The 25,393-nt window shown below is 40.1% G+C and overlaps 1 protein-coding gene across 5 annotated transcripts in view; it reads left to right on the forward strand.

Annotated features, from left to right (window-relative positions):
* Window positions 1-25,393, forward strand: part of VPS13D (vacuolar protein sorting 13 homolog D) — an 81,157-nt gene that overhangs the window by 21,997 nt on the left and 33,767 nt on the right. For 2 of the 5 annotated variants that reach the window (XM_065855360.2, XM_065855361.2), the window contains exons 28-61: window positions 93-264; window positions 770-882; window positions 1,353-1,562; window positions 3,414-3,679; window positions 3,858-3,991; window positions 4,282-4,437; window positions 4,592-4,817; window positions 5,137-5,211; window positions 5,916-6,122; window positions 6,452-6,541; window positions 7,156-7,296; window positions 9,167-9,289; window positions 9,722-9,796; window positions 10,037-10,142; window positions 10,297-10,449; window positions 10,733-10,868; window positions 11,877-11,924; window positions 12,249-12,399; window positions 13,013-13,223; window positions 14,236-14,483; window positions 15,602-15,793; window positions 15,921-16,047; window positions 16,377-16,519; window positions 17,186-17,316; window positions 17,561-17,736; window positions 17,860-17,983; window positions 18,757-18,992; window positions 19,760-19,868; window positions 20,248-20,408; window positions 20,759-20,867; window positions 21,208-21,387; window positions 21,637-21,753; window positions 22,595-22,744; window positions 23,508-23,657. In XM_065855360.2, the coding sequence (XP_065711432.2) occupies window positions 93-264; window positions 770-882; window positions 1,353-1,562; window positions 3,414-3,679; window positions 3,858-3,991; window positions 4,282-4,437; window positions 4,592-4,817; window positions 5,137-5,211; window positions 5,916-6,122; window positions 6,452-6,541; window positions 7,156-7,296; window positions 9,167-9,289; window positions 9,722-9,796; window positions 10,037-10,142; window positions 10,297-10,449; window positions 10,733-10,868; window positions 11,877-11,924; window positions 12,249-12,399; window positions 13,013-13,223; window positions 14,236-14,483; window positions 15,602-15,793; window positions 15,921-16,047; window positions 16,377-16,519; window positions 17,186-17,316; window positions 17,561-17,736; window positions 17,860-17,983; window positions 18,757-18,992; window positions 19,760-19,868; window positions 20,248-20,408; window positions 20,759-20,867; window positions 21,208-21,387; window positions 21,637-21,753; window positions 22,595-22,744; window positions 23,508-23,657 (5,146 nt within the window). Of the gene's footprint in view, window positions 1-57; window positions 265-769; window positions 883-1,352; window positions 1,563-3,413; window positions 3,680-3,857; window positions 3,992-4,281; window positions 4,438-4,591; window positions 4,818-5,136; window positions 5,212-5,915; window positions 6,123-6,451; window positions 6,542-7,155; window positions 7,297-9,166; window positions 9,290-9,721; window positions 9,797-10,036; window positions 10,143-10,296; window positions 10,450-10,732; window positions 10,869-11,876; window positions 11,925-12,248; window positions 12,400-13,012; window positions 13,224-14,235; window positions 14,484-15,601; window positions 15,794-15,920; window positions 16,048-16,376; window positions 16,520-17,185; window positions 17,317-17,560; window positions 17,737-17,859; window positions 17,984-18,756; window positions 18,993-19,759; window positions 19,869-20,247; window positions 20,409-20,758; window positions 20,868-21,207; window positions 21,388-21,636; window positions 21,754-22,594; window positions 22,745-23,507; window positions 23,658-25,393 lie in introns of all 5 variants that reach the window. The other 3 variants (XM_065855363.2, XM_065855364.2, XM_071798394.1) reach the window with 2 other exon arrangements.

Here is a 25,393-nt window from a genome sequence, read left to right on the forward strand (position 1 = left end):
TCAGTATAAGCCAGTGTTTTAGATGCATTTTATTAAGTATTGCCCGTTGTGTTATAGAATCTTGAAACACCGAGGTTTTTCCTGTGTTGTAGAGAGCTAAGCCATGCGGTTGCAGACATCTCGATACATGGCAATCTGTCATCAGTCCATTGCTCTCTGGATCTGAATAAATATAAACTGATACGCGGATTGCTGGAGAACAACCTGGGGGAACCTATAGAAGAGTTCATGCGGCCTTACGATCTGCAGGATCCAAGAATCCATGTAAGAAGAACTATATGCAGTTGAAATTCTGTCTTGAAGTGTCTGGGGTTTTTGCTGATTATGCTCAATATCTTACTTTCTTGTAGTTTACCAGGTGGGATGGTAGACTGGTAGGTTGTGGTAGGTGGGACTACCAGCTGGTAGGTTGTGGAGTCTCCTACTCTGGAGGCATTCAAAACCCGCCTGGACACCTTCCTGTGTAACCTCATCTGGGTGTTCCTTCTCCGGCGGGGAGATTGCACTGGATGAGCTTTTGAGGTCCCTTCCAATCCCTCACATTCTGTGATTCTGTGATTCTATAGAACAGTAATGTGAAACTGGATTAACAGACATTTTTCAAGTTTACACTTGTGAAATGTAACTTTTTTTCTTCAGCAATGGTTAATGAAACTCTTTGAAGGAGACAGTACAGCTGTTTGCATTTGTCTGAAATAACAGAATTTAATTCAGGAAGGGAAGTTAAACAGATGCTCTTGAAAAGCATGTTGGTGTTTTCCACTTTCAGACAGTTTTGAGTGGCGAAGTTTATACTTCTATGTCGTTCCTCATCGACATGGTTAATGTGAGTCTGGAACTGATGGATCCAAAAGGAAAAGACGGATGCAGCTCTTTAGCCAGGTATGAATTTTCTTTTGTTACTGTTTGTCTTATTCTAAATACTATGCTCATCTGAGTGGTTATAGGAAAGAGATTAACGTAATACATGGAATTATGGTGTAATAATGCAATGAAATAGAATTTCTTAGTTAGAATCCAAACTGAGAGTCTCAGCTGATCTGAAAGGGAATGACACCGTTCAAAAGATACCACCTCTGTCTTTCAAGTTGTCCTTGGAATGACAGTTCAGCAATCAGTCGACTTGCCTGAGACATGGTATTCTAATTAAGAAAATGCTGAAAGGTAATCCGAAAAAAAAGAACATATTTCTGCTATGGGTTTTTGTTTGTTTGTTTGGGTTTGTGATTTTGTTTTGTTTTCTAATCCAGATGGTTCTGTATCAGTGGAAAATATTATTACATACAGTGACTTCTATAGATAAATGAGCTACAAGACTCTTAACTGTATTGTTTTTCTTTTTGTTCTCCTAGGTTTGATTTTAAGAAATCCAAGTTGCTTTTTGAAAGCTCTTCAAATGGAACAAAATCTGTGAATTTGGTTTCTCATTCCATGATGGCATTTGACACACGTTATGCTGGACAGAAGTCTACTGCAGGCACTCCGAACGTGTTCAGCTGCATCTTTCAGTCGTCAAAGAATACTAGTAGTCCAGGGGCAATCCAGATTGAATTGCATTTCAGGTTGGTAATTCTAGGATGTGTTTGTTTGTTTTTAATAATGACATACTTGATCAGGATTGTCTCGTTTTTAATATAACTGTTATTATTGTAGATAAACTTTCTGGCATTTTACTTTCTGAGGTGGTCAGTGGTACTTGATAGATTGAAATCTGCAGTGTCTCCTGGACACAGGAAGGTGTCCAGGCGGGGTTGAATGTCTCCAGAGTAGGAGACTCCACAACCCCTCTGGGCAGCCTGGTCCAGTCTGTCACCCTCACTGAGAAGAAGTTTCTTCTCGAAATTAAGTGGAACCTCGTGTGTTCCAGTTTGATCCCATTACCCATTGTCCTATCACTGGTTGTCACCGAGAAGAGCCTGGCTCCATCCTCCTGACACTCACCCTTTAGATATCTGTAAACATGAATGAGGTCACCCCTCAGTCTCCTCTTCTCCAGCTCCAGAGCTCCAGCTCCCTCAGCCTTTCCTCACACGGGAGATGCTCCACTCCCTTCAGCATCTTTTTTGCCCTGTGCTGGACTCTCTCCAGCAGTTCCCTGTCCTTCTGGAACTGAGGGGCCACAACTGGACACACTGGTGTGGTCTCCCCAGGGCAGAGTAGAGGGGCAGGAGAACCTCTCTGACCTACTGACCACCCTCCTTCTAATCCACCCCAGGTACCATTGGCCTTCCTGGCCACAAGGGCCCAGTGCTGGTTCATGGTCACCCTGCTGTTCCCAGGACCCCCAGGTCCCTTTCCCCTACACTGCTCTCTAATAGGTCATTCCCCAACTTAGACTGGAACCTGGGGTTGTTCCTACCCAGATGCAAGACTCTACACTTGCCCTTGTTTTATTTCATTAAATTTTTCCCTGCCCAACTGTTGATCTCGTACATGCCTAAATTGGAGTTTACTTTGCAGAATGTAGTCTAATCTGGTTCATGAGTGATAGTTTCAGGATTTTCTTCCCAACTCTTGTGCTTTCAGTTTTTAGCCACATAAGCATGTGTTGGTTTTTACTGGTGAGAGCATCCTTGGCACTAGATAGAAGCTTTAGCAGAGCTCAGTGATAGTGTTATGCTGGCTCGTGCCTTTTGGAAATATCCTGGAGAGCCAGGGAGGGTTAAAGGCTTTTGCTGTTGGAAGCAATGCAGGCAAAGGAATTACAGTTTTTTAGAGATTTTATAGTTCAGAATGTGTTGGATATAAAATTGTTTCATGGTATTTAAACACTTAGATTATTTTCCAGTTAGCATGACCAAATATAATTGGTATTCCAGATCATGAAGCCAAACACTTTCATCCCTCCTAGCCAGATACTCAAAATATGATACTAAGAGTTCAGTAGGGCCAGAATTTTTTCTCAATGACAAAGAAGCTTCCTGTGCTGCAAAATGCTGTCAGGGTGTGAGAGGAAACACATTGTACGTCTAGTCTTTCCAAGGGATATGGAGCCAGGGCTAAGTTTCACACGCAGTACGTTAGGTTTGATACTGAACAGATGTAAAATACTAATAATAAAAAGATCAGTTTTAAAATTGGAGACTTTGCAAATTAATATCAATAATGTATATGTATTAAAGGAGCTTTTATAAGTTAATTACTTGTTACATAGTTTTTCAATTCATCTCTTGTTTCATTACAGTTTAGAATTCATGCAGTTAAGACTTACTGGGTTTCTGTGTGTACAGCAACTTCATGAATTTCAATCTGTTTAAAAAATATATATGTATTTTAAAGGCCAGTCACTTTGCAAACTGTGTCCCTGTAAATTCCCGTGCAGTTCTTATTTGCTAGATACTGACAGTTTTCTGCATCATTTTAAATGTATGCAAGATGTAAAGTTCATACGTACACTTTTCTCTTCTTCAAAGGTCTACTAAGGATTCCTCCAGTTTCACAGTTGTTCTGAACAATCTTCGTGTATTTCTGATATTTGACTGGCTGTTACTCGTCCATGACTTTCTATATACCCCTGGAGATACCAAAAAGCGGGAGAAGCACCTTTCTTCCCGGCAGCGAACTTACAGCAGTGAAACAAGTGTGGTTCCCAAAACAGTGAAATGCGGAGTAGTTACAAAACGTTCATCACTACATGTGTCTACGGAAAAACAGCTGGAAGTTAAGGTTAATGTGACAGGTAAATATATTCTTCTCTAGTGCTTTTCTAGGAGCTTTTCTGATTAACAGCCATGTGCTGGTGGAAAAATGGGTCTGTTAAAGGATGGAAAAATCAAGAAACTTGCTATAAATACTTAACATAACTTAATGGTATTTCCAGTTGCCCTGTTACTTATTTGTGGTTTTGTTTTGTTAAGGAACTGAATTTGTGGTTGTTGAAGACATGTCTTGTTTTGATACCAATGCAATTATTTTGAAGGGGACTACTGTTCTCACTTACAAGCCCAAGTTGTTAGATCGTCCTTTCTCTGGTAGTCTGTTTGGCATTGAGGTAAGAAGAAATAAATTTGTATTTGTAAAATAGCTAAAATTTGAGGAGGTTATGAAAATACTTTACTGTAAATATATATACAACAGAAATAGTCCACAGATTACTTCTGAAGTTTGTTAGTTCCTCATAAAATGCTCTCATTCTATAGCAGTTTTAAGAATGGGTTTATATTGTTTGTGTTAAGACATTGAAACACTTGATTATCATCTCATCAGTCTTTGTTTTTGCGGCTCTTTCCAAGCCTGTTCTCTTGGTTCCTGTGTTTTTTTAAAACCGTTTTGAATTTTTAGGTTTTTTCATGCCGGTTAGGAAATGAGCAAGAGACTGCGCTGTCGATTATTGATCCAGTCCAAATTCAGATGGAGCTTATTGGGAATGCTTCCTACCCAAGTGGTTCAGGACTGTTGGATGCTTTCAATAGTGAGGATTTTCCTCCTATTCTAGAGGTAATATTAAAGCCCTGAATAAAACTGTATGCAATAGAAATACTAGATCATTAGCACAGATCTGTTTGGGGAAAAGTTTTGTTAATATCGGAAGTATACAATAAAAATATGTAGAAAAGGGTAACTGAATCTTATTTTTTAATTTTTCATTTAGATTCAGTTGCAAGCACTGGATATCAGACTGTCATACAATGATGTTCAACTGTTCTTGGCAATTGCAAAGTCAATTCCTCAGCAGACTAGTGCCGCTCTGCCTGACTCAGCTGTATCGCTGGCTGAAAACGCTGCTAATCCACTAACTTTAGCATCGGTGACTGAGGCTTCCTCCTTGGCACATGAAAGCAGAGAGATATCCAAACGTGTGTTGGATCCTCCTGTTGGTACGTTTTTAATGTTGGAGTGAAGCCATTTTTTGTATTTGCAGCAGGTTTCTGCAGTGTCAAGCTAGATTGTATGCTGAACGCAAAAGGTACTGATATCTTCATTATGTAAAACCCTTTATTGATTTGAATTATCTGGGGTTTGGGTTTTTTTGTTTGGTTTGTTTTCATCAGGGATTTTTTGTAAAGGCAGCGCTGCATCATGTGTTTTTTCTACAGTTGCAGGCTTAAACCCCCGCTTTTTGTACAGATATATCTTAAGAAATCAAAACAAGTAGAAAACTGTCAAGGATTTATGACGGGTTCTGTTCAATTACAGAGGTGCAGCTGGCTCGTCTCCAGGAGCTGGGATTCAGTATGGAAGATTGTCGTAAAGGTCTTTTGATCTGCCAAGGTAGCCTCAAATATTCTTAGTTGGCCTTGCGGCTTGTTCACATTTGCCTGACTTCCAATTAAGTTTCAGACCGTAACGTAGCTGATGCACAGGCAGTATTTCCTTCTTTTCATTGACTCTGTCTTGGCATATAATCTTAAATATTCTCATGATTGTGTTCTACTGCTTTGTAGAGCCCACCCCCCAAAGATCCTTCTTGCCTTTTGGGATGTCACATGTGGGATGTTGGAGTGTATTTTCATTTGGGGATTTGGGTTGCTATTTAATTTTTCCTTAATCATGTACCTATTTCTTGCTATTCTCCATCTCTCTTTCTTCAGAGCATGTGTTTTTCACCTCTCCCTTTCTAGATCATGTATTTTACCTACTTCTACATGCAATACATGAAAAGAAGATGAAACTTTAATATGAGTGATTCTTTTTCTTTAGCACTGTCGTGTTTCTCATCTTACAGGCATTCGTGGTATTAATATAGATCTATATTATGTTGCCATTGGTTTGTAAAGTTCAGAACACATTTCTTAGAAAATACCAATGTATTTATAATCTTCTCATATTTGTTAAATAGAACACATTCAAGAATACTGTTGGTGTCTTGCTGTACTTCTTGAGAGGGAATTAGTTTGCTTCTGTATGTTTTTTAAATAAGTACATTTCATTGAGAAAGTAGACGATGATTGGTTGTCTGGTTGGCTTTATCTAAGGTGACTTGAAAAAAGCAGCAAGTTGGTTATTTAAGAATGCTGAACCTTTGAAATCGGTTTCCCTGACCTCTTCTGGTCGAGACAGCCAGGGGATTGTGCCTTTTCAGTTCATCTCTGGAGTGGAAGTAAAAGCTGAAAGTATATGCATTTGCTTTATTGATGACTGCATGGACTGTGACGTTCCCCTAGCCGAGTTAACCTTTTCACGTGAGTATTTTGTTTTGCTAAGTGAGTTGCACAAAATGACTGTCAGTTTTGTTTTTAAGAAGATTGCAGTCTTTGTATTGTTAAGATTCTGGTTTCCCCTTTATACATCACGTAACAAAGGGAGCCTGTCCTGAGGAGAACCCTGGGGAGACTCCATGTTGTAAAGCATGGCTGGCTAGAAATGTTACCTGAAGAGTATTATGATATGCTTTTTATACCATTTCGATTTAAAATGCAAGACAAAACCTTCAATTGCTTACCTGACAGTTGAGAAAATCAGGGAATTTGATTGTTTTGTATTAATATGACATTCTCTTTTCTTTCTTCAGGTTTGAATTTTCTCCAACACTTGAGAGCCAACCCTGAAGGCTACGCTCATTTTACCGTCTCTGGAGATTATTACAATCGTGAGCTTTCAGGTGAAATAGTGGATTAATATAAGAAGACCATCATAGTTTATATTTTAGATATAAAAAAGCAAGTTAGTTATGCCTCATTACAGATCAGACACTGACAAAAGAAATAATGTAGTTGTATGTTTTCTCTGAATTGATAAACTAAATTTTCTGTTATAAAATTTGTGACAACAAGCTTGGGTAATATCTATCAATAACAAGGTAGATTTTTGTTTCTAATAATATGTAGGGTGCTTTTTTAATAGCTTTTAGACCTTTGTCTTTTGTGATACTGAATAGTAAGCCGATTTCACAAGTTGTGAAGTTAATTTTCAAAACCATTTCAGAGAACTTAGTTCCAGCTAACTTCAATATGAAGCTCTAATTGCCTTCCTCAGAATTAAGATACTTGTGCAAGACCCTACCTGCAGTATACGCTGGTTCAAATGGAGGAGCTGAAGCAAATTTGTATTAGGTAGTAAATTAAACCTATAGGCTTACAAGTTAATCTTGAATGCAGATTGAAAGTCAAGGATCTCATTATTAAAGTTGCATTGTTAAATACTTAGGTATGTAAACAGCATTCCAGCGTGACCTTCAAACATGCAGTACATGTGAGGTGTTCTGTTCGTCCTCAGGCTGGGAGCCGTTTATCGAGCCATGGCCATGCTCACTTTCTTGGCAACAACAAGCTTCGAGCCGTCTCCACCCTTCCCGACTGAAGCTGGATGTAAAGGCCAAACATCGCTTGGATATAAACGTTACCTCTGTCTTCATGGGTATGTAGGAGTATTCCATGGGGACATCGCTGCACAGGCTGATTTCCCTGGTCTGGAAATGGCATATATTTCTAATTGAGTCTTCCCGCTGTCCCATGGATGGCGAGAGGGAGATTTGGCACATGTCCCTGGATACTTCACATGATATTGAACGCAGGTGTGCACTTCAGCAGCCTGTATTTTATCAGATATTGTGAAAGCGTAAAGACATTTTAGAGGTTAGCAGGAATTGGTTCTCTGGTCACATGAATTCTATCAAATTCATATGTTGTTTGAAATTTAAATTTAATCGGAAACGGACTGTCATCTAAAGCTTTCCATGCTTTACAGTACTTAAAAATATTTTGATAAGCTCATAATTTTTCAGTGTATTGACAGGCATAGTGGGGAGCTACTCATTTCAGTTGTGCACTCTCTGAAAACCTGAGCTGTCAGTTCCCACCTCAGGAAATCAAAATATTTTGTTCATTATTAACTCAGACTTCATTCAAGCTCCTGTGTTGTGGGTCTATGACTGTGTGCACAGAATCCCAGAATGTCAGGGGTTGGAAGGGACCTGGAAAGCTCATCCAGTGCAATCCCCCCGTGGAGCAGGAACACCCAGCTGAGGTTCCACAGGAAGGTGTCCAGGCGGGTTTGAATGTCTGCACAGAAGGAGACTCCACAACCTCCCTGGGCAGCCTGGTCGAGTTTCTGTCACCCTCACCATGAAGAAGTTTCTTCTCAAATTTAAGTGGAACCTCTTGTGTTCCAGTTTGAACCCACTGCTCCTTGTCCTGTCACTGGTTGTCACCGAGAAGAGCCTGGCTCCATCCTCCTGACACTCACCCTTTAGATATCTATAACCATTAATGAGGTCACCCCTCAGTCTCCTCCAGCTCCAGAGCCCCAGCTCCCTCAACCTTTCCTCACACAGGAGATGCTCCACTCCCTTCAGCATCTTTTTGCCCTGTGCTGGACTCTCTCCAGCAGTTCCCTGTCCTTCTGGAGGGGCCAGAACTGGACACAATATTCCAGATGTGGTCGTTCCATCAGTTTCCCAGGGATGGAGGTGAGGCTGACCAGTCTATAGTTACCCGAGTCCTCTTTCTTGCCCTTTTTGAAGACTGGAGTGATGTTTGCTTTCCTCCAGTCCTCAGGTACCTCTCCTGTTTCCCAAGACTTGGTAAAGACATTCTGTGCATTTCACAGAAATATTGTTGCTTATTCTGTATAAAGATGTGAAAAATTCGATGGTCATAATAAAAAAATGTAAGTGGCTGAGGTTGCAAATGTAATGGAAGAGCTTTCCTTGTTCCTCGAATTTTCATTCCTTTCTCCAGCAAGGCCTGTGGAGTTAGTAGGAAAGAGAGAGCGAAGGTGGGAGGAAAATACACAAATTAATGGTTCCTAAGAGTTCCCATGATGATTTTTAATACTAATGATAACAAGTATTAAGGCTAGCTTATGATTAATACTGTGGCAGAGGAATCCATTGGTGTCTTGATATTCACGCAGGAATGTGCATGTACTTCCTAAAAAGAAAAAAAAATAGAGGTTCTGACATGAAAATATTTAAGGTTAATTGCCTTCTCAGGGAGAGCTCTTACATTGGCACAGGATTATCTTAAGAACATGGAATTTGGCTGAAAGTTTAAAATAAAAATAATCTCAAGAATATAAAAATATTTGTTTTTGAAGACACTGCTGTGATTTCATGAGCGGTTGTTGGTCTTTAACTTATGTAAGTGCCTCATAGAAAAAGCAGTGAAGCAAAACCTTTGCCATGTAAGTGGAGTAACTTTTAGTGTGTTATGAATTTAACACACTTAAATTACTTTGTTTCCTGCCACCTTGGAGATGGTTACTGTCTATGCTTCTGTTCCTCTAGAACAATACAGATGTACCAAACAGTCATGGATGGAAGATTACTGTAAACAGGACAAAGAAGTGAATGTCGTCAGTTCAGAAGACTGGGTGGGCTCTTCGGTGGATCCACCATGTTTTGGGCAGAGTATGTTATCAATTAATCACACTTTATTTGAAACAACCCTGACATACAGAGTCATCTGTCTAATCTGTTACAACCATAAGTATTTGGTCTTCATAGCGTACAATGAATTGTTAGAGATACTTGGCAAAAAACACAAAAATTCTGTTTTCTGTTCAGTTGTGTTAAATTCTTTAAAAACAAAAGGCTTTCTGGCTCCTCAGCTTTGAGTGAGTGCTTTGCAATTTCTCGGTTAATGAGTGACTGTCCTTTTCTCCCAGTGTTACTTCTGGAAGAAATTTTAGCAACTCAAATGCCAACTTAGCATAAGCAAATGGGTTGAGAGCCGTGCACTCACTGCATGATGCCAACTGTCTGTGTCTTTCCTGGTGCATGATGGGGAGAATATTTGTGTGGTTTTTCTTACCTGCTAACTTTGTCTTTCCTGTCTGCCAGGCCTTCCTCTTGTCTACCTTAGAACTAGGAGTACAGCCAGTTTGACTAACCTAGAGCATCAGATCTATGCTAGAGGTACTGTATAGCAGACAGAGACAACAAGGGTTGATGTAGGGAAAGACTTTCTGTTTGCTTTATACAATTTCTGTAATAGTTAATAAATTTTTAATTTTTCTTAGTAATCTGTTCTCCTGTTTCTTTGATCTGTTTTTCTAGTGCAGGTTGTGGTTCTCCAGCCACTGTCTCATTCTGTATTAGTATCTGATGAATGCTTTTCTCCTAAGCATTTTGACAAATCTTTATTCTGTTTTATAGCTGAAATGAAGACTCCAAAACGTAGGCAACCGTTTGTCCCGTTTGCTCTAAGAAATCATACTGGATGCACTCTGTGGTTTGCTACCCTAACTACAACGCCTACCCGGTAAGCAGCTTCTGTGGCCCAACAGGATTTCAAAAATGCTTAGATACATGTGTGTTTACTGCAGGACTTCTGCAGACCGAGGCAGATCAAAAGGCACTTGTGACTTGAAAAAGTGATTCTGTCAGTTCATAAAGTGGTGTGATTCTCTTCACAGGGCTGCGCTGTCTCACAGTGGGAGTCCAGGGGTTGTTCCTGAGGAAAACGGGACGTTGCTGGATGATGCCCACAATGTCAGCGAATGGCAAGAAGTTATCACTGGGGAAGAGATTCCATTTGAATTTGAAGCCAGAGGGAAACTCAGACACAGGTGAAGGGACCAGGCTAAGAGATGTGTTTTGACACATTTGTATGTGGAACGCAGGATCATAGTTGTGAGAACACTGATAGATGTTAAATAAAACTGGATATGTTTTTAAATCTCTCGTTAACATTTTGTTTTTCAATATTGAAAACTTATTATAGAGTGAAATTATCAGTGGTCTAGTAAGCAGCATACGTTGCTATTGGTGGCAGCCATTCCTAGATGTGAGTTGGATCATTACACTGTATAATAATGCTTAATAATAATTTAGCTTTATCTCATCTGGTAGGCACACACACGATCTAAGAATTCATCAGTTGCAAGTGAGAGTCAGTGGCTGGGAAGAAGTCAGTCCGGTATCTGTAGACAAAGTTGGAACATTTTTCCGATATGCTGCACCAGATAAGAACTCATCCTCTTCTACTGTAAGTTCTGATTTTTAGTGTTAGTTTTAATAAAATATGTAGTTTGAGAGCAATGATATCTCCAAGATTTTGATCTTAAAGCAGCTGCTGTATGAGATTGTCCTCTTTCCATTTAGCTTGGATTGGGAGAGCGTGGGATGCTGGGTTCCTAACTGGCAGTTTTATGTGTAACAAAACCAGAGAGCGGTCAGCAGTTAGTCTGTGCTTAGCAGTCAGAGCTACCAATGACAGAACTAATATATTAGTGACAGTGTCAGGGGCTCGTGGCGATCAAACTTTAAATCAGCACAGCCTTTCAGCAGCTATTTTTATTTCTTCTGTTGCAGGAATTCTTTACACGTGTTTAATTTACTTAAAGTAAACAATACTGGCAATTTCCTGTAAGCCTAGAGATTGTTGAAATATGTGGCTGCTTAGACAAAATATACTTGTCATGAAGGAAAAATGCAATTGTAATAATCAGCCTGCTGGCAGCCAGTCTTTGAGGCTCAATTGATGAAAACGATCATGTGGATTTCGAAACTATTAAAGTTTTGAGACTAGCTGCTGAAAATTGTTGAGCTCTGGAGAAACTGGAAGTTGAGATCTTTCTGGTATAAAACAGAACTTGAATTTAATTTCATGATACTATTGACAAGAGCCAGTCTCTTATTTGGATTGTTCCTGATGTTCTCATATTGAAGTGTAAAAAGCATCATCTCTCTCTGTAATTTGATTCTTGAAAGAAAAGGATGCAAATTAATGAGAAATGCTATTCAGGAACATCTTCTGTAGCTTTTTTCTTCTTTTTGCAACAAACCTCCTTCCTTCAGCTTCATTTAATTTTAAAGCAATATTACAAACGGGTTTTGCTGCTACAGTTCTGACATATTTTCCATGTTGAAGATCAGAACCACAAACTGATGAAAGTATTTAGTTTATTCTTCTGTAGGAATGTTCTGTATTACAAATGAGAGTAATACCTTAAAAGTTGAACAGCTTCAACTTTCATATTTACTTTTCTTCCAGCTTGGAAGCCCAATAAGCAGAACAAATATAATACATCCCCAAGTCTATGTGAGTATAAATTTTCATTTTATTGAGAGCTGCTTAAATAGACTAGCATAATTTGACAAGTGAACTGGCTTTTCTGTTAATTATATGAGGCTTGGAATTAATCTCCGTGAGTTTTGTTTTGATAAAGATAAAGGGGTTAGTAGTATTTAGATTTCTTTTCTTAGTTAATTTTATTGTGTTTTGGGAAGGAGGTACCTTAGGTTTTGCACATGTGGACTCACTTGGCAGGTTTTTACTCCAGCAGTTACTGCTTCAAAGTTGAGGTTTCCCTCTTCTAGATACAATCATCACCTGAGCTTTTTAATGCTTTTAAATATCTTCCAGTTTTCTTCGTTACCTCCAGTTCGTGTGGTATTTGAAGTTACTATGGAAGGCAGCGCTCGGAAAGTGATAACAGTGCGCTCAGCCTTGATGGTGAAGAACAAGCTGGAAACACCGATGGAATTAAGACTCGATAGTCCTTCTGCTCCTGACAGTAAGTCTTGTATAGTCCTTCCATCCTATGGGGAATCTTTACCTTCCTTCAGGGAAGATTCACCACTGCTTAACAACAAAGCAGAGCTCCCTGGAGGGCAATGGGTCATGTTAAGAAGAAAGTGGTCAGCAGGGTAAGCTGGAGAGCCCGGTAGGATTTTTCCTTATTATTCTGGTAAATGGGGAAAGCTGAGACTCTGTAAAGACTGGAACTTATTTCTCTATGTAGTATGTTATATCTTTTAACAGTAGTCTAGGAGGTTTTGGGTGTTAGGATGAAAAGATACAGTCTAGAAATGTGATGATACGCTGATAATGTACCCAAAATGCAATGAATGAGGTCTTTTTGAAATAAGCATTTTCACTAAAGCATCCAAGGAAAAAGAATTTGAATTCCATCAAGTTTTAGTCTGTTTCCAGTTGTGGATTTACACATCTAAATTTGTCTTAAGACCCTATTAGTTGGTTGGTGCTTGTGACATACATAAAGTAGCTGGTGTTTTATGTTAAAATGAAAGGTTTTGCTTCAAACATTTGAGACTTATTATTTGAAAATTTATGCTTTTCAGTAAAGGAGCCTCTTTTGATATGTGTATCTTCTTCTCTGGTTGCAGAGCCTGTAGTTCTTCCAGCAGTTATGCCAGGAGATTCCTTTGCTATTCCGTTACATCTGACATCTTGGCGTTTGCAAGCCCGGCCAAAAGGAATGGGAGTCTTCTTCTGTAAGGCTCCAATTCACTGGACTAATGTTCAGAAGACAGCGGAAGTGTGTAGCAGCAAGCGAGAGTGTCATTCCATGGAGTCTGAAAATAGCCGATTTTTCAGGTAATTCAGACCTAACTATTTTTCTGTAAGCTGTGTTACCTTCTTAGGATAAATGAAATACCGTGAAAGTGAATAACAGGAAAGAAAATACTTAGAGATGAAAGCTGCTGCAGTTTAATGGGATGGTGTGCATGATCTGTTGAATAATGAGAAAGCATTCAAGCATTAACTGCTGTATTTCTGCAGGGCTTCTTGAAGCATCTTTGACAGTGCTTGTTAGCAAATATCTAACAGTATTTCTTGTAAAAAAGAAAAAGTTAGAAAATAGAATAGAGGTTTGCCGTAGATCTCATTCTTTGACTTGAATGTCCTGTACTCTGTTCTAAGCCCAAAAATGTCACTGCATAGTGAGGAATTAATGTTATTTTGTAATTATGTGGTATGATGGGTTCAGGGTTTCTCTCAATTTAGGAAATACTAGAATAGAGATTATGGGAGTTGTTTCAGGAAAGAAGCTTTGCATACTATATAGTTACTGCTGTGCGTCAGTTGCATCGTTCATTTCTTAACAGGGAGGAAAAATATTTAAAATGAAGGTTTACATACCTAATTTTTTACTTAACTAATGAAAGACTGAAGTGTCAGGTGGCCAAAGCAAGTTGGACATGTTCAACATTTATTTTTAAGAACATGTTTATAGTTTAATAGTTACAATTTCTTTTTAGTAACAGTTGATAACAGTTTCTGTCAGTTTATGGAAGCTGGTTTTGAAGTGGATAATCTGCAAAAGCCATTTTCTGTTAGGTCTCTGAACAGATGAGGTTTTTCAAGTGACTAAATAAATTGCTTGATTAAGATCAGGAAACTCCTGTTGTCTTAATGTTAGGCATAAATACAAAATACCTTATAATCAAGCTCCAAAATGATTATATGGAGAACAATTCTAAATGCTGGTTTTGCTGTCAGTCCTGAAGTTACAGCATGTTGAGGGATTTAGTGCAATACACACAGACAGGGTTCAATTATTCCATTGAGTTCATTGACTTCTTCTCATGTACATCTGCTTTCACAGGTTTTGTGTGGCAATAAAGAAGGAAAATTATCCGGACTACATGCCTTCCAACATATTTTCTGACAGTGCTAAGCAGATTTTCAGGCAGCCCGGGCATACTATTTATCTCTTGCCAACGGTGGTGATCTGTAACCTGCTCCCTTGTGAACTCGAGTTCTATGTTAAGGGAATGCCGATCGATGGGACGTTAAAACCCGGCAAAGAGGCAGTGTTGCACACAGCTGACACATCTCAGAACATTGAGCTTGGTAAGGTTCTTTTTCAGATACCGCCTCAAATAAGTTCCCCCAACATTCTGGTTGGTTTTACTGTTTTATTTCTGATGGAAAATGTTGTTAGTGACAATACATACAGAATTATTCAACACTGACTGGACTTCTGATGCCTAAGGCAGTAATTAGCCCTAAGCAGGGTTCTTTACAGAACGTTTTTGCTGCTTGTGACCCAAGTGTGGAGTCTTGCATTTGGGTAGGAACAACCCCAGGTTCCAGTCTAAGTTGGGGAATGACCTATTAGAGAGCAGTGTAGGGAAAGGGACCTGGGGGTCCTGGTGGACAACAGGGTGACCATGAGCCAGCACTGGGCCCCTGTGGCCAGGAAGGCCAATGGTACCTGGGGTGGATAAGAAGGGGTTGGTCAGTAGGTCAGAGAGGTTCTCCTGCCCCTCTGCTCTGCCCTGGGGAGACCACACCTGGAATATTGTGTCCAGTTGTGGCCCCTCAGTTCCAGAAGGACAGGGAACTGCTGGAGAGAGTCCAGCGCAGGGCAACAAAGATGCTGAAGGGAGTGGAGCATCTCCCGTATGAGGAAAGGCTGAGGGAGCTGGGGCTCTGGAGCTGGAGGAGACTGAGGGGTGACCTCATTCATGTTTACAGATGTATAAAGGGTGAGTGTCAGGAGGATGGAGCCAGGCTCTTCTCGGTGACAACCAATGATAGGACAAGGGATAATGGGTTCAAACTGGAACACAGGAGTTTCCACTTAAATTTGAGAAGAAACTTCTTCTCAGTGAGGGTGTCAGAGCCTGGCCCAGGCTGCCCAGGGAGGTTGTGGAGTCTCCTTCTCTGCAGACATTCAAACCCGCCTGGACACCTTCCTGTGTAACCTCATCTGGGTGTTCCTGCTCCATGGGGGGATTGCACTGGATGAGCTTTCGAGGTCCCTTCCAACCCCTGACATTCTGTGGTTCTGTGAAATTGAGACATTTCATCATGAGATCAGAGGTTACTACACTGGGCAGATTTAAAAGTTAATATGGGTAAGCTATATGAAATATTCAGAAAGATGAACCATATGAAACACCAAGCTATATGCTTATCAAAATCTAATGATTCTGCATGGGTGATGTTTGTTTTGGTTTTCGTAGGTATATTGCTAGAAAACTTCCCGATCTGCAAAGAGTTGTTGATTCCTCCTGGCACACAGAACTATATGGTGCGGATGCGACTGTATGATGTCAACAAACGACTACTAAATTTGACCATAAGGATTATATGTCGTGCTGAAGGTTCTCTAAAAATACTGATTTCAGCACCATATTGGTTAATCAACAAAACAGGTACAATATTACAACATTATTACAATATTTTACGTTCTTTACTTTGAATTAGTTTTTACCATTCTCATTGTAATTTGGGCAAAGGTGAAGTGTAGTTTAACACTTCATTTTTTGTGTTTACTTAAAGGATTACCACTTATCTTCAGACAAGATAATGCAAAAACAGATGCTGCCGGTCAGTTTGAAGAACATGAGCTTGCACGAAGCCTCAGCCCACTTCTGTTCTGTTACGCTGATAAAGAACAGCCCAACCTGTAAGTAATACCGCAAGAAGGGCACAAAAACTTACCCCAAATTTATTTTTATTTCAAAGAAAAGAGACACAAATGTTGTCGTGATTAATCAGTCTAAAAATGACCCAGACCTTTTACATGTTGGTCATTGAGTCTTGACCAATATGTTAAAAGAGCTTATGGCAAGAACACAGAATGATTTGCTACAGAGGAGACTTCTTGTAGCTTCTAATGCTTTGATACACAGGTGTTCTTTTTGTATCTGTGTATGTGTTTGATCACTGTCATCATGTTGATATCTGATCCTTCATTTAAATGAGTAAATCTTTGTGTTTTCTTCTTACCCTTAGTTGTACCATGCGGGTTGGAAGGGGAATCCATCCAGAAGGGATGCCAGGCTGGTGCCAGGGATTCTCCCTGGACGGTGGGAGCGGTGTCAGAGCTCTGAAGGTGATCCAGCATGGGAACCGGCCAGGCCTCATTTATAACATCGGTATGTGCTGGTACGAACGTGTGAGAGATACTGTGCAACTTGGCAAGACGTGATGTCAGCGATACCGGAAACGGAACAATTTCAGTAGGAAAACATAGATTGTTAGAGGTTTGTGAAGGTCCAGAGAAGATTGTTAAACAAAAAATAGTTTTGTTTTGTCTTTTATTTTGAAATTCATTATCTTAAAAACCAGTTTCCAGTTATATTTATTTCTACATTTCATTGTTGAGTGTTAGTAACTGCATTTACAAACTGTTCTTTCTTTGTCTTTATTCCGCCTGTATGTTACTTCTAAGTACATTTGATATCCCACCTCATTGCTCTTTGGTTACTTTGAGTGTCTATGTACTGTAGCTGTTCAACCATGTGCTCCTTCTGTAGCTTTTGCTTTGTGGTGCCTCTGTAGGCTGACACCGAGGAGTGCACCTTCTGTCTTCCTTGCTTCCTTAGGAAACGTTTACTTTTTAAGTAAAGGACAGTTTGGAAGTTTCTCCACAGTGCTGTTTGAAGAATTTTTCATATGTTTAAAAGTGGAACAATTACTTGCATTGATTTACTTATGACTGGAAATAGTCAGGTTTTCTCACCCTCAGTGCTATAGTGGCTGATGTCATTTGTTTTAGCTTCCAAATAATAGCTTTATTTTTAACTTTTTTGTATTACTAGGTATTGATGTTAAAAAAGGCAGAGGCCGTTACATTGATACGTGCATGGTAACATTTGCGCCCCGTTACCTGTTAGATAATAAATCATCCTACAAGCTTGCCTTTGTTCAGCGGGAGTTTGCCAGAGGTCGGGTAAGCTGCTTGCTTTTTGTTACTTGTTTTTACAAGACCAGTAGTTTGTCACAGCATCTTCTAACCAAAAAGAACACATTATTCTTGAAAGTATTGTTGGCTACTTATGAGCATCTTTCACATTTTTCTTATACCAGAATCCACCTAACAGAAAAATTGTTGTGTTCATATTTGAGAGCTATATAGGTTAATACTGTATTTTTTTCATAGCTATAGGATATGTGTTTCCAATTTCTGTTCCTAGGGAACATCCAATCCTGATGGCTACATCTCCACACTTCCTGGTTCCAGCGTCGTGTTCCACTGGCCACGCAACGACTATGATCAACTACTATGCGTGAGACTAATGGATGTTCCGAACTGCGTCTGGTCTGGGGGCTTTGAGGTCAACAAAAACAGCTCGTTCCATATTAATATGAGGTAGCTATGATATATAAATCTTCTGTAGCATACTTCCATTTTTTTATAGAAGCGGCTATTTTACACTTCTGACTGTGAGTAGCGCAGATCAGAAGCCTACATCTCTGGTTTGTTCTTGTTCAGGGACACCTTGGGAAAATGTTATTTCTTAAGAGTAGAAATTACTCTTCAAGGAGCCACATACCGCATTGCGTTCAGTGACACGGATCAGCTACCGCCGCCTTTCCGCATAGACAATTTTTCCAAGGTAAGAGAGAAAAAGAAATACTTCTTTTTTCTTTTATTTTTAATAAAAAAAGAAAAGTAGGACTTCTTTACATTCGTTAGAAAAGGGAGCTGACTAGCTTGCTTAATGAAATAAAATAGAAGTGTGTGTAGTGAGAGGTATTTGTATATAATAATTATAGTTTTGTGAGGTTTTACTAAAAATTAGTACTCAACTACTTAATCTTGTTCAAATAACAGTGCTAATGTGGTGTTCATGAGTACATTAGAAGTCTTACAAGGAAGAACATTATTACTGAGAAAACTGTGCTAGGGTGGTAGTTTATAATCTGTGTTATTTTCAGCACTTGAATAAGATCTAAAAGGAATTCCAGCTACTGCTGCCACTTTGTTTGTCTTTGGGCTTCCATGTCAGTGATTATAAAAGTCAGAGAATTTGCTTTGCGTATTTTACAGTAATTTACTGCCATACTTGTGATCAGAGCAGGATAGATAGTTCCTAATAGATACTGGTTCTCATTCTGCATTTTGGTACTGAACTGTTAAATAGAACTGGACGAGCCTTGTAATTTTGATTAGGAGGGTTTGAGATGCTACTGTGGGACATTTGAACCACAGATGACAGATAAAAGCAAATATGACCTTTCTCATCTGTTTGGACTCTCTGCAACTGAGACCTGACTGGAACAACATGTATAGTGAGCTGAATGTGTTTCAGTGGGCAGCTCCTGAAAAAAGAACAAACAGTAGCAAAAAATCTGTGTGAAACCAAATTGTCTTTCATAACTGTTACAGGTCCCGGTTGTTTTTAATCAGCACGGCGTTGTCGAACCCAGACTGTCCACTGAGGTGAAGCCCATGACCTCTCTGGATTACGCGTGGGATGAACCTATTCTACCACCTTTTATCACGCTGACGGTTAAAGGAGCCGGCTCCTCAGAAATCGTCTGTAGCATGAATGACTTCCAAGATAGCAAGCAGCTTTACTATGAAAACTTCATTTATATTGCTGCTGCACATACTTTCTCAGGGTAATCCTTTATATACTATAGGAAACGTTTTGAATGTGGATGGTGTTCTTTAGTTAGGCATTACGTTAATATTCTCTTAATGGTCACCGTTTGAAAGTTTTTCAAATGCAGCTAAACTTTAACGAACCTTGTAGCTAAGCACAAGAAACACCAAAATTCAGAAGTTAGTCTGACAGTCAGTAAGCTGTGTATCTTACCTCATTTGGTCATGGTAGCTTAGCTTTATAGGTGCAGCTTACCGTTATTTATTTTATCGCCGAATGAGAAAGATTTAGCGTATGGCGTCTGTTACGACCCCACTGTCCGATCTTGGAGTAGCAGACATGTTGAGGGTCTCATCTGGGGGCTTAATTTCATTTGGTGGATGAAGAACATTTGACTACAGGGCATACGTATTTATGACATGCCTGTGAATTTCAAACTCATGTTAGTTTATATTCTATTGAAAACAGCTATGGGAGATGGGTACACGCTTTGTTGCCTTTCTCAATATAAGGTAGAAATTTTTATTTGGAATTCATCTGCTTTGCCTGTGACATTCCTAGTTGCAGTGAGAAATCAAAGCCTTTTTTAAGAATGTACTCAAATGGACAGCTTAGACTGGCAATTCCAAAAATAACAAGAGCGAAAAACCACCAATATAAACTTTTGTCTGGTTACATTGGAGGTGTAAACTGCCTTGACTGGATTTTGTTACAGATCTAATTCAGTCTACAGAAGCAGCAGCTACTCTGAATAAACATGATGCTGTTTTCTTGGTGTTCTAGTTTACAGGAGCCAAATGTAAGACCAGTTGCTTCAAATAAGGATGCTGCATATGCAGAGCTTGTCCTTGATGTTTCTCCAAAGACTCAACGAGTTGTACTGAAAAAGAAGGTACCAAGACACATTTGATTTTGTTAAGATGCTGTTGCTATGTGCTGGAGTGAAATCAAATGCTGGGAGAAGGAAAGAAAGAACATTTTTGTGGTAACTTTTAAAGGGTGGAGGCAGACTCCGTTGAAAGCAACAGGTTATTGCAATTCAAATTGCATGAATTATGATGGTGCTTCTGCATAAGACATTTATGGGGGTAAGGGTGACAGAAAAGGGAGTAAAAGTAGCAAGGAATGCTTTAGATGCCTCTAAACCAACATTATTGCTGAGATTAAAACCAGCTTGTAAATACAGCTCTGCATCTAACTGAACTAAACAGAACAGAAATACTTGCTCTGTACTGCTACATTCATTTAAATGTTGAATTTTTGTGCAACAGGAGCCAGGAAAACGATCCCAGCTTTGGAGAATGATGGGCACAGGAATGCTTTGCCATGAAGGTTCTTCAGTTCCTCATAACCCCCAGAAACCATCTCCTCAGTCTGTGGACTCGTGTATGATTTTAGATATTGCAGGTCTGGCGGCTGTCACAGATAACAGGTATTGCAAATACGTTTTCTTAGGAAACTGATGCAGTCTTACCTTGTCTTTGAAAGCACACTTGACATCATATTCTCTGAATAAGGAAAGAAATTTCACTGAAGGCATGTGGAAGAGCTAGATTTTATCTGGCTTCGTGAGCAGACGTCATCACTTCTGTGACTTGGAAATATATTTAAAAGCGTGGCTAATGTATTTTCAGCAGCAGGTTGTTAAAAGAGCACTTCAAAAGTGAGATTAGGAAAATGAGCTTGAACAAAATTAGAGAAGTGTTTGCCAATAACACATCTCCAGAGTAAAACGGGCACGCTGCAATCCTCTGAGCACCGGCTGGCACGCTGTCATTGCAGGTACGAGCCCCTGATGCTGAGAAAGCCCGATCGACGGCGCAGCACCACCCAGACATGGAGCTTTCGGGATGGAAAGTTGACCTGTGGTATCCATGGACTTGTTGTTCAGGTCAGTACTGATGAAAAGTTGAACTTTTTGAGTGTTGCTGATACAGGTGACAGAGTCATTTGGGTTTAGTATTGAAGTGAACTAAAAACTTTGGGGCCAAAGTTCAGAATACAGAGGAAACCAGACTTGCACAAACAGTTTTGTGGTTTGAACTCATGTTTGAATGTTCTTATCAATTTCAAATAATAATATGTCTTATCAAGTAAAATGCTACTGGACTGCTTCTCTTGTAGTTCTGAAGAGTAAGGAGAGTAAAATACACTTTTAAATTAATGTATGTAAGTAGTTATCTGAAGCCTTTACCCATCACTTTTTTCCTTACTCTTTGTTCTTTCTCCAGGCAAAGGGAGGAATACTAGGTCTTCATGATGGAGCAGAAGTTGTTCTTGGTCCTGATACTTCACTTGAACTTTTGGGGCCAGTTCCACCTGAACAGCAGTTCATAAACCAAAAGTTGAGGCCTGGATCAGGAGTACTGGCTATTAGAGTCATCCCAGATGGGCCAACTAGAGTTCTACAGGTGAAAGTCCTTCATTAACTAGAATCTAGTTTCATTATTTGCTTGTACTTGAAAAACCTTAATCTGTATTGCATCTCTAAATTCTTACAAAAAGTTAACTTTATAATGATACGAAGGGGGAGGGGAATATCATAAACCAGAAATACTTAAAACAGGGTTTTTTTTAAGATAATTTTTTTGAGGTAGGGCAATATAGCTGTTATTTATAAATAGGAAAGCAATCATCGTAGTAACTTATTTGTTTATCAGATAACGGATTTTAACCAACGTAGAAATGATCGTTCATCCAGTGAAGCAGAAGAACTTCCAGTTACGGAACAAGATCTACGCAAGTTAAAAAATCCAGATACAGAGCAGGAATTAGAAGTAAGATATTACAACTACTGTCTGTCTCTTATTTACCATTTTCTTTTCTAGATTTTAGAGGAGATCAGTACGGTTCCCCATGATTGATCTCTTGTTATGAACTTGTAGATTTTCCTGCTAAAACTCCTCATTGTTAGAAGTTGGGTATGACTCTCTTTATGTGAGAGAGCAATTCCAATGTATTGAGTGTTGTCCAGGCACGGATGAGGAGCAAGTTGAGAGTCTATGGGTGAAAGCTAAGGGGCAGGCTGGCAAGGGTGATGCTATTGTGGGCATCTATTATAGGCCACCAGATCAGGGTGAGGAAGTTGATGAGCCCTCTACAGACAGCGGAGAGCAGCCTCCCAATCACAGGCCCTGGTTGTGGTGGGGGATTTGAACTTCCCTGCTCTTTGTTGGAAGGACTACTCGGCCGGCAGCCACAGTCTAGGAGGTTCCTCCAGTGCCTTGATGATAACTTCTGATGCAAAGGGTGGAGGAGCCGACTAGAAGAGGTGCACTGCTGGACCTCATCCTCACTACCAAGGAGGGTCTGGTTGAAGCGGTAAAGGTTGAGGGCTGCCTTGGCTGCAGCGGCCATGAGATGATGGAGTTCAGGATCTCCTGTGGCAGGAGCAGGATAGCGAGCAGAATTGCAACCCTGGATTTCGGCAGGGTTGTTTTCTGTGTGAGCTCTTTATTGGGAGACTGATTGCTAATGAGCTGTTCAACCTCTCTGGAGATGGGTCTAAGAAGTAACTTATTTCTAGAGGTACGTGCTCATTATCACAGTTTTTTTCAGTGTTGTTTTGTTAGCGTTTTGATTTGGTTTTTTTCCCCTCTTCAAATATTCTTTTCTCAGGTGCTTGTGAAACTGGAAGGTGGAATAGGATTGTCCTTGGTCAACAAAGTTCCTGAGGAGCTGGTCTTTGTAAGCCTCACAGGAATTAATGTCCACTACACACAACTCTCGACAAGTCAGGTGCTAGAGCTCAGTGTGCAGGACATACAGGTATTTGCCACTTTGAAACAAGTTTAGTTGTTCATGGATCTTCTGTAGTTTTTGTTGCTTTAATGTTTGAAAAATGTTTGGAGCTGTTACGGAGATTTCAATTCCTGAATATCATAGAAGTTTTGATTAGCATCATTTTCCTTACTTAGTAATAGTTGAGACAAATGATATATTGTACTTCATGCTGTTAATTGAGCAAATTAGAATCTATTTTCTAAACAGGTCAGATTAAGATTTTTTTTTTCCCTTCCTGGATCTTGGCTTTGTCATTTCATGACAAAAAAGCAGCCAGTGCTGGTAGACCCGTAATACAAATCATAGAATCATGGGCAAATGAGTCAGCTATAAACCTGTCATGTTATTTTCCAACTAGATTTTGGTTTTGACTTAGAAGAGTTTTGCCGTCACCTTTGTTTTCAGTTCAGTCTGTGAAATTCACAATTCGCAAGTTGAACTGAAGACTGTAAAAACTGTTTTATTCTACTAAAAAACTCTAAATTATTAGAATTCTGTTCCAAGTAAGTAAGATTTTCTTGGAAAAGGGGAATTTTGGGTGCTGATGCAGCTTACATGAGATAGATGGATATATTCATGCATCAGTCAAGCTTCAATGCAGGAGTAGCTTAATTCTGCTGCTGTTTAATAGTTTTGGCTGTGTTTTTAAAAGAGGGAGAACATTGCAATTTTGTTATAGGTTTTGATTTTGAGTAGCTGTAACAGGTTTTTTTTAATGGAGGACATTTCTGAATATGTTCTTTTGTAGGTGGACAACCAGCTCATTGGCACCACGCGGCCTTTTATGCTCTTTCTGACACCTAAGATAAGTGAAAATGAACCTGTGGAGACTGGTCCTGCTGTGCAAGTGAATGCTATGAAATTTCCCAGTAAAAATGCACTGACGGATATATACAAGGTAAACCACAATGTTTTGACTGTGCCATGCAGGTATTAGTCTGTTTGAATGACCTTTCCGTTTTTACTAGTAATCTGAATTAAATAATTAGTGAAATACACTTTGTTGAATTAATACTGAGGCCTAGAGGACACTGTGTCCACCTTCTCATGTTCATAGTGTTTAAAGCTACAGTACAGTGATGAACAGGATAGTAAATACGTTTTAAAGTACAACAGATTAGGGCAGACCCCTGTTTGTTCATGTCTGGGACCAAACTTTTCAAACCAATTCTTCTCCCCTCAGAACAGGTACCATTGTAGCACAAGGAACCAGAATATCTGTGCTGTGCTTTTCATGAGTTGTGTACAAGGTTATTATTTCTCTCTGATAAGATGAGGTTCCACAGGAAGGCGTCCAGGCAGGTTTTGAATGTCTCCAGAGTAGAAGACTCCACAACCTCCCTGGGCAGCCTGGTCCAGTGTGTGTCACCCTCACCATGAAGAAGTTTCTTCTCAAATTTAAGTGGAACCTTTGGTGTTCCAGTTTGAACCTATTACCCCTTGTCCTATCACTGGTTGTCACCGAGAAGAGCCTGTCTCCATCCTCCTGACACTCACCCTTTAGATATCTGTAACCGTTAATGAGGTCACCCCTCAGTCTCCTCCATCTCCAGAGCCCCAGCTCCCTCAGCCTTTCCTCACACAGGAGATGCTCCACTCCCTTCAGAATCTTTGTTGCCCTGCACTGGACTCTCTCCAGCAGTTCCCTGTCCTTCTGGAACTGAGGGGCCACAACTGGACACAATATTCCAGGTGTGGTCTCCCCAGGGCAGAGCAGAGGGGCAGGAGAACCTCTCTGACCTACTGACCACCCCCTTCTAACCCACCCCAGGTACCATTGGCCTTCCTGGCCACAAGGGCCCAGTGCTGGCTCATGGTCACCCTGCTGTCCCCGGAACCCCCAGGTCCCTTTCCCCTACACTGCTCTCTAATAGCTCATTCCCCAACTTAGACTGGAACCTGGGGCTGTTCCTACCCAGATTCAAGACTCTACACTTGCCCTTGTTATATTTCATTAAATTTTCCCCGCCCAACTCTCCAGCCTGTCCAGGTCTCTGATGGCAGCACAGCTTCCAGTGTCAGCCACTCCTCCCAGCTTGGTGTCACCAGCAAACTTGTGACAGCCACTCTATTCCCTCATCCAAATCATTGATGAATATATTGAATAATACCGGCCCCAGCACTGACCCCTGAGGCACTGCACTGGATCCAGGCCTCAACCGGACTCTGCCCCATTGACCACGACTCTCTGGCTTCTTCCCTTCAGCCAGTTCGCAGATGTTACCTTGCAACATAAACCCTGTTCTCTGTACTGCAGCTGTTTGGAAATGCTGTTTGGAAGTTTTTCCACCAACCGTGGTGTCCCTTGTGAGGGCAAAACTGTTACCAAGAGCCATTATCTCACTTGGAATCTTCACCCATGTATTTTGATGGTGTTTTGAAAAACAGCTGATTTCGGTGTTGGAAAACAGCTACGCGTCAGATTCTGAAATGTTAGTATTAGGTGGTGAAGCACAATACCATCAAAAAAATTGAAATAATCATTACAGGTTGTAGGTAACTTTATGTGAATAAAAGTACCAAAGACATTTTGAAGGTGGGAATCTTACTATTAATATGAATCTATTGCAGCGAAAATACTCGGTTAAGTAGAACACATTGTCTTATTTAGTGTCTTACATGGATTATATTTCT

The sequence above is a fragment of the Patagioenas fasciata genome, chromosome 23 (genome assembly GCF_037038585.1).
Source record: "Patagioenas fasciata isolate bPatFas1 chromosome 23, bPatFas1.hap1, whole genome shotgun sequence".
Taxonomy (NCBI): Eukaryota; Metazoa; Chordata; class Aves; order Columbiformes; family Columbidae; genus Patagioenas; species Patagioenas fasciata.